We start from the raw sequence: 8914 nt of genomic DNA on the forward strand, positions 1-8914 counted from the left end.
CTTGTTTGAGGTAATAGACTTACATTAATTGATATGGTCTTTAGACATATTTCACTATAATTATAACAATATAATTAATACATTTTATGGTTTAGTCTCAAATGGTCTAATAATCTTTTTTTGGAAACGATGGAATTTCATTAAAAAAGTCACAGCCTAAAAGTGGAAGGCAAGGCAGGGAAAGAAAAAACAGAAAAAATTACAAAATGTTGAAAGGATAATTACACCAAGTAGCCCAATTACAATTTCCGTATCCCCCTATGCTTCACCCAACTAAACATCATCGTTATGATATTATCCGCCAAGTTCGAAGGCGAAACCCAAGTTAATTTTATTGAAAATCTTGTCGTTTCGGGCCTACCAAACACCCCAAAGATAACCATAGATGATAGCTAGAAGTATCTTCCTTTTATACTACAACAATTAATAATTCTATCAGAAGTATCACGAGCAAAATGACACCCAAGAAAGATACGATCAATTTCATCCAAATCCGAAGTGCAACCTATAACAGAAGTGCCAGGAAGTCTATTTGCTCTACGAGAGAACGTAGTCGCAGAAGAAATATGATCCAAGCAAGCACGCCAGAAAGTCTAATACTCTCATTGGTGTTTTAACCCTGTATCATAGGTTGTTTGTCCTTCGCATGTAGTCTTTTCCTTTGTATTGTGTAGAGTTTTTTAATTTAATTAAATCGTTGTCGTTCATAAAATTCTATAATATAACGACAAACTGAGGCTTAATTATATTTCCTAATTTTTAGATGTTATAGGTATATAGTGTACATATAGCATCATGTTCATGCATGCAACCAATTCGTTAATTATTTATTCCTGTCACCTTTTCCCTTTCTCCATTTATTAATTACTCGCCGAGAATTTATATTATTTTTTATTTTACATAACTTTATGGTACTATCCTTTTTCTTTTATAATTTCTATCTCCTAATTTCTATTCACATTTTTATTGAAAAACAATACTTTTTTATTCTAATATCGTACTAAAACAATCACATTCTTTTGTTAATTAATTACCAATCGCTTGTCTGGTGTGCCTTCATTTCTCAGTTGATCACCATGTGCCTGTTTTGCATCCATACTCTTCCATAAGTCCATTCCTTCACATCTAACCCTTCAAAAAACACCATAGATAAACTTTTTAGAAGTAAATAGAATTAGAAGCCTCGGACTCCTTGATGAAGTTCACAAGAACCCATCTGCAACCCCCTTCCATCTTTCAAAATCATTCATGAGTCCATTCAATTGAGTGCATCTTTACCTCTTCCACAGGGAACTCAAACTACCCACATCCCTAGCTATAGCTTCTCTCTTTCTCTCATAAATTGCTATTAGTGTTCCCTATCATATATGCACCATTGATCAATCTCTATGTTGTCTCACAACATACCATCAAAACAGGCTAACAAAGATGAAAGTCAAAGCACGGGTGGTGGCGGTGGTGGTGGAAATGGTGGGAAGAAAACATCATCGTTAAGGGCACCAGAACAAAACCTGAAGTGCCCAAGATGTGATTCACCCAACACGAAGTTCTGCTATTACAACAACTATAACCTCGCTCAGCCTAGACACTTTTGCAAGGCCTGTAGAAGATACTGGACTAAAGGTGGGGCTCTTAGAAACGTTCCCATAGGGGGCAGTTGTAGAAAGAACAAGAAGACAAAATCTTGTTCCTCGAGGTTTTTTATAGGGGAGCCTTCCTCCAAAGGCTCGTCTTCGGATATCGGAGGGATGAAATTTTATGGTCTTTCTGCCATGGATTCCGGGATAAACTTTCCTCCTAGAGTTACAACCACTAACCATTTCTCTTCTTCGTATGGCGACACAGTTAATCCTTCCTTTGTAAATCTTGATCCATTAGGGTTTAATTTCGCGCTTTCATCATCTCACATTACGATGAAACAAGGACATCATCATCATCAACAACAACAACAGCATAATCAAAGTGGAGGAGGGTTAGCAAATTTTCATGAAACTATGGGCACAACTAACAATCTTCTTCATAATACTGGTCTTGCTTCTTCCATAGAATCTTTAAGTTCTATAAACCAAGATTTGCATTGGAAGCTGCAGCAACAAAGACTGACTATGTTGTTTGGTGGCGATGGTGGTGGCGGCAGAGGTGGTGGCGGAGAGAACGGTCAGCAACAGCAGAGAAAACAAGGTTTTCTTGAACCACATGCTCAGAAATTACAACCCATTTTGTTTCAGAACCTTGAGATTTCAAAGGCATCACAGTCTTCTATAGATGGTGATTCGAGAAAAGACACTGGTCATGGCAATGGTGGTGGTGGTTTGGCGACGGAATGGTTCTTTGACGACAGTTATGCACCAGCTAATGTGAATCACGCAACTCCAACAGGTAGCAACAGCGCAGGGAATGATCAAAGTGGAAGCATAAACAACTGGAATGGAATTGAAGATTGGAATACCTTGAAGCAGTACAGCTCAATTCCATAGTACGTAGCATTTGAAGATTCACAGACAAAGAGAACAACACTATATTAATTAAGGTAGCCTATTTTCCTTTTTCTTTTTATATGTTGGTTTTTAAATTTTAACCAAGTAAGATGAGGATGATCATCAAGTTCTTTGTATAATTGAACTTATGTTATTTTCATTGTTTTAAGTGTATCCGTATTTAATTACAAATTTTTAATATGTATGCTTTCTAATTACTAATTACTAATTGCTTATGTTAGAGTCTGTTCTCGTATTAAAATAATGTAATGTTGTAGTTATATAATTTAAGTAAAAGTATCTGTCTATCAATTGATTAAATTTCTATCAAAATGTTAAAAAAATGTTATGAACCAAAATTATTGTTAATCATCTATTATTATATATTTCATAATTCATACAATTCTATCAATATTTTTCCATAATACATTGAACTTTATAAAGTTCAATGAAACATATTTAAATATTTATCTAAAAGTTAAAAAACTTTCATTATTCTTATTGAAGATTTCAATAACATTAAAATTCAAATTCATTGAACAACAAAATAGTATCTTACAATAATAGAGTTTAATTCATTAAATAACAATGTTTGTCATCTCATCTTTCAACTCTTTTAACTCTACAGTGTGGATGCTCTTAGACCATCAATAAATTTTAATTTAAACTTTCATAAGAAGATATACATTTATCTTGTAGCCACCGACCATCCAAAAGAAGGAATTGTTCATTTTGAGAAGGAGGATTAACTTTTGTATATGCAAATGTATGATAATGGTTCCTTTCTTTTATCAATTAACTTCTAATACCATGATTTCAGACTTTCGTACGTTTTTGTCCATTGTCTTTTTACTAAAGAAAGGACAAAAAGTTTTATTTGTTTTGTCTTGGTTTTTTTTTTTTTTGTTAATACGGATATACATTCAAAATAAATGTAAACCCTTAAGTAATCGGGTTAATTTGCAAAAGAAATGTGATATGTAACTTGATATATATAGTTTAAATGATCAAATATTTACAATGTATTTACTATTTATCTTAAAAGACAATGAGTATCCTTGGTATAAAAATAGAGTTATATGTATCGGGATGTGTGTAGAGGTAGGATTAGGGATTAATTTAAAAAGACGATGCATGAATTGGTACAGCATGCATGTGTTATAATGGAATCGTTTTAGTGTTTCAGAACTAGTCTCACTCAGAGTGTCTTCTCAATCCAGTAACTGCAACACTCAGTCTTCGCAGTTGATGCTTTTATGAAACATAACAAGAGCTACGTAACGTACCCAACCCACCCATCTTTTTTCTTAGCTCCTACGCCCTTCTTCTGCATCCACCTGACTCAAAAGTAAACCCCCATCCCTCACCTCTGTCACAACTCAACATGCTTCAGTGTGTTTGTATGGATAAAGTTAATTAATAACCCAGTATTTAGGAATTGAAGCTCTTTAATTAGCTATATATACGTACGTATATGTCAATGACTGCTTTGACAGAAGCCCTGATCAGACCAAAACTAATGTTCATCGAGTTAAGGAGCTAGCTAGCTGTTAGAACCTTCTTGCTTTAATGTCTTTTAATTACTTGTCTCCCAAACCTTAAACACATTCTGTTTGATTCCTTGGAGTTTTCTGTAAAATCCACCTCCGTCCAAAATACACTGTATATAATACGTACACAGCTATGTATGTTTAGGGTTCTGCACTACGATGCACTTACACAGTTACACATCCATGACAATACGTATACATTGTTGTATAATATACAAATGTGAGATTCGAAGCATATATCTTTAAATTGTAAACCCAGATGAACAGATATATAAAACTTTTCGTATTTTTGTTGATCAATTTATCTTAGGTTGTCGGTTTAATTCTCCACCAACTATATGAACTAGGTCATGATTTTGTATGATGTGATCTTGAAATGAGTATTAGTGTGTTACTACCAAACCTCAAAAATGTCAATAAGTAATCATCAAAAACTGTCTCTTTCTAGGGCTGCCGGCGTAATTTACTGAAACTTTTTAGAATCGAGAGAGAAAGAGGGTGGTGCTGCTGCGTGATTAACGTGATGGAGTGGCTGGAATAGGAGAATTTTGGTTGGCCAAGATTAAAACAGCTCATCATATATATTTGGTGTGTGTATGGTGTTGAGCTGTCACATTTCACAACCTGCGAGAAGTTCATGACTTTGCATGCAAAATATAAGTAGTTAGATTACCTTCGGTGCTCAGTTTGATAAGGGTCGGATTTCTTAAGATGCACATAAGTGTACGATTTCGAGGCCATGTACCTATTTTCCGAAACAACAAAATTCGTCTCGGTTCACATATATAAAGCGATACACTAAATTAAATACATGGAGAACGAGAACACACCAAGAATTTAAAAAAAAAAACAAAACAAAACAAAACAATAAAAACAAAACAAAGAAAACAAAAATTAATCCATATAGGTAATGTTTGTGATCCACTTATCACATCTCATTTAACACCACTAGAAAAAGAACTATTTCCAAAGGCTATTTCCAACGGAATTTCATCTATCATAAAAAGTTTTGCGGACTATTTCCAACGGAATTTCATCTATCATAAAAAGTTTTGCGGACTATTTCCAACGGAATTTCATCTATCATAAAAAGTTTTGTGGATCATCGGTGACGGATTCCGTCGATTATTTTGTAGGAATTTTACCGGCGACTTAATTACACATAGCTCACAAACAGGCCCGGTTTGACCATATCTGATGAGTCCATGTTGACCACTTTGACCATTTCCAACGGATTTACGAAGGATCAGGTTTGACAATCTTTGTCCATTTCTAAGGATATCCGAAGAATAAGATTTGACCACCTTTAACCATTTACGACGGATCTCACAATTCCCAATGTAATCTAGATTGACAAGTTTTGACTTTTTCCTACAGACAGACATTTTCAGTTTTTAGTAACAGATATTTCCAATCCGTCACTAAAATATTTTTAAAAGTTCCAAAAAAAATGGTCCAAAATTGTAACGTCCTCTTTCCAGGCATTCATTTATGAGCTTTTTCCTGGCCACGACGCGACGTTATGTTTGTCGCGGCGTGGTAGCCGTTTTGGGCCTAAACCCCTAATTACGGGATTGGTGCCCTATTTAAGGGCACTAACTCCTAGTGTTGCCTCATTTGACAGCTTGCACCCTCTAAAAACGAACCATGTCCAAACCCTAGCCTCCATTTGTGTGTTTTGAGTGCTTAAGCTCCATTCTTGTGAAGGTTGAAGGAAGAAAGAGCCCTTGTTATTGCTTGTGAGTGTAGTTTCAACTTAGATCCATCATCTTCATCTCATTTCAGACTCATTGGAGGTAAAAAGTCTCTACCTTGCTTATTGTTTCTCTAGATCTAGTTCTAGGTCATTTTATGAGGTTTTGGTCCCAAATCTCCTTGTTCTTGGAGTTTCAGTGAACTCCTGAACCCTTGAGTGCATAGTTAGCTTCTTGACCTTAGAGTTGGTTTGAAAGTTGGCTTGCATGGCTTGTTGAGTGAGTCCATGCCTTCCTGTTGTCATCAAGAACATAGAATTTGAGATCTTGTCTTAATAAGATGTATTAATGGATTGGAAACTTTATTCATCAAGACCTTGAGAGGATCTAGATCTGAGCTTTGGAGCTTTTGTGATTGAGGAATAACAACTTAATCCATTAAGTTGTTGGTGCCCAGTGTTTACGGTGTGGCTACCTATTGTCACTGCGTGGCGACTGGTGTTTCTGCAACCTTTTTCGCATGGACATTGTCGCGGCGTGGCCGATGGTGGCCACAACATGGGAATCGACTGGTTGCCCGACTGTTTTGTCTTGGAGTGCCCGCGACGTAGACTATGGGTGGCCATAACGTAGAGACCTGTCAAAGTTGAATTTAACCATTGACTGCGACCATGGTTGGCTCTTAGTCAATCAGGGGTTATGGAGTGTAGACTAAGTGGGTACTTCCTTATTTTTGAATAGGTGATTCATAGTACCAGTCTTCATCATGTGAGATCTGTTGTGTTTTAGTTGCTATCTTCGAGGTGAATCCTCTCACTATACTATAAGACACTAGGTGTCGTTTATGCATGTGCCTATATGACTATTGTTGGTAAGATTATATGTTGTATGCATGGAGTCGATCTGGGCTCGGAGTCACTATAGACTCAGGGTTGATACGGTCCCGGTGGAGCTGATCTGGGCTCGAAGTCATTATAGAATCGTGATTGATACAAACCTATATAGCTATGTGTTGTTATATATGTTGTATGTGGTATTTTGGGAGAAATCACTAAGCTTTGTGCTTACAGTTGTTGATATATTGTATTTCAGGTACTTCAGATGATCGCGGTAAGGCCAAGGCTTGATTATACACATCCACATGTAGATTTTGTGATTCCATATGTTTTGATGCTCTGATATTTTGGGATGATTGTATTTGATATTTGTGTTTTCTTGACTTGGTTTTTGAGAGAAATATTTTATCCTTAATTAAAAAAATGAAAATTTTGTTTTGAAAATGGGATGTTACAAGTTGGTATCAGAGCCCTGGTTTGAGGGATTTGGATGAACACTCGTAGGATTCCATACTCAAACTAGGATCTGAGAAAAATTTTAATAAAAACCTTTTAAACAGTAAAGAATTTCAAAGAAGCAAAAAGGAGGAAGCAATGTGTACAATTAGCCAGAGCTCGAAAGTGATCTCCCAAATTACCCATACATGTGTTTGTTGTATTTGAGTTATCATATGAATTGATAGAAATGAATGTTATAGATAGGCTAAGGGTCCCTCAGGAAGTGCGTAATAGAGTTGCCTGAATTATGATGTATTTTCCTTAGAGATTACTTGTGTTGCTTTGTTAGGGTTGAAACTAAGGTTATTATTTGCTTTGTGTGTATACTTTGTGGTTGTGTATAGTTAGGAATTTATAGCCTTAGAATGCATGGTTTGGCCTAAATTCATGTTCCTTGTCTGATTGTGGATTTGAGGTAGAATCATTTATTCGACCGTCTATCGAGTCCTAGATTATGTACAGTTGGTACACATGAAGCGATTGGCGAGTTTAGCGAAGGCTCTTGCGGAGCGGGGCGGTGGTCGGGGATGAACCTAGGACGAGTATATAGGTGCTTAGGGGTGGTTCTAGTGATCCATAGGTGTGTGTGTATACACCTAGAATAGAGCGAGAAGTGATTTATGACCTTGGGAAGACCGCCTGAATCAACTATAGATAGGTGTGGAAGGTAGTATGAGCCCGTACTACTGAAAGCATAGGATTTGTACGCGATCCGGGAAGAACCCTGGGTACTAAGGAACTTGTATGAGTGTATATTATGTATGTGTATGATTTAGTCTGGTTTTGAACTTTTCCTTGTGTGTTTCGGTATGGTAATGACTACCCGAGGTTCAGCCTCCAGCGACTCGGTGAGGTCGGGTACCAGTGATGATGAGATCTATAAGATCGTTGCCATTGAGGTGGCCACGACAATCAGGGAGACTATTCCAGAGATGTGTGGGTTTATGAAGACCTCTATGATTGAGTTGTTTGACAAGCGCTATGATGTCGTCACTGAGACTGCTGTTGCCGCAGCCACTGCATTTGTTGCTGTTTCTAGACCATATGGGGGTGATTCGATGTTGTGTCGGGATTTCAACAATACGAAGCCTTTTGAGTTTAACGGGTTCAAGGACCCGATTGCTGCTATGATATGGGTCTCTAATTTTCAGGGATGCTTTTACACTTGTTCATGTCCGGAGAACCTGAAGGTTCATTTCATGATGAACCTTCTTCACCTGGGAGCGAAGGATTGGTTGAATTTTGTGACATCAGATTATTCTCCAGCGGAACGGTCCGCTGTAACTTGGGATCAATTTATTGAGATGTTCTGAGATGAGTTTGTGCCTTTGATGGAGAGGGATCGACTAGCCCATGAGTTCATGTCGCTCAGAAAAACGACAAATACAGTAACAGAGATCACCAGGATGTTTCACGAGAGGGCCATGTTTCTGCCCTGAGTATGCATCATCGGAGCAGGTATGGATGACCCAATTCTTGAGCATACTCAAGAAGGATATCCGAGAGTTTGTGATGAACACCTAATATCGGATATTGGCTGAGCTGCAGACCAATTCCAGGAGGAGGAGAGCTTGAGCTGGAGACACAGGTGAGAGAGGTTGAGGTGGAGACACAGCGGAGAGACAGGAGGTCAGTGCAGTCGCAGTCGGCAACTAAGTGGTTCAAGCCTACTGATTCAAGATCAGGAGGTTAGAGGGGATGCACTTGCAGAAAGTGCAGTAAGGGTCATGAGGATCCCTGTCGAACAGGGACGGTGTGCTACAAGTGTGGAAATGAGGGACACTTTGCGAGGGGTTGTCAATTGGGTCTCCTTGTTTGTTTTTGTTTCAGCTGCAATCAGATCGGGATTGATTTTCCAC

At 37.6% G+C, this 8914-nt stretch overlaps 1 protein-coding gene across 1 annotated transcript; it reads left to right on the forward strand.

Annotated features, from left to right (window-relative positions):
* The first annotated feature begins 1105 nt into the window (after positions 1-1105).
* On the forward strand, positions 1106-2699 carry LOC145159977 (dof zinc finger protein DOF5.7-like). The gene has a single exon (XM_079079034.1). The coding sequence runs from the start codon at positions 1389-1391 to the stop codon at positions 2475-2477; it is 1089 nt and encodes a 362-aa protein (XP_078935160.1). The 5' UTR covers positions 1106-1388; the 3' UTR covers positions 2478-2699.
* The last annotated feature ends 6215 nt before the right edge of the window (positions 2700-8914 follow it).

This window comes from Lactuca virosa, chromosome 2 (assembly GCF_052849685.1).
Source record: "Lactuca virosa cultivar CGN04683 chromosome 2, Lactuca_virosa_CGN04683_v6, whole genome shotgun sequence".
Classification (NCBI taxonomy): domain Eukaryota; kingdom Viridiplantae; phylum Streptophyta; class Magnoliopsida; order Asterales; family Asteraceae; genus Lactuca; species Lactuca virosa.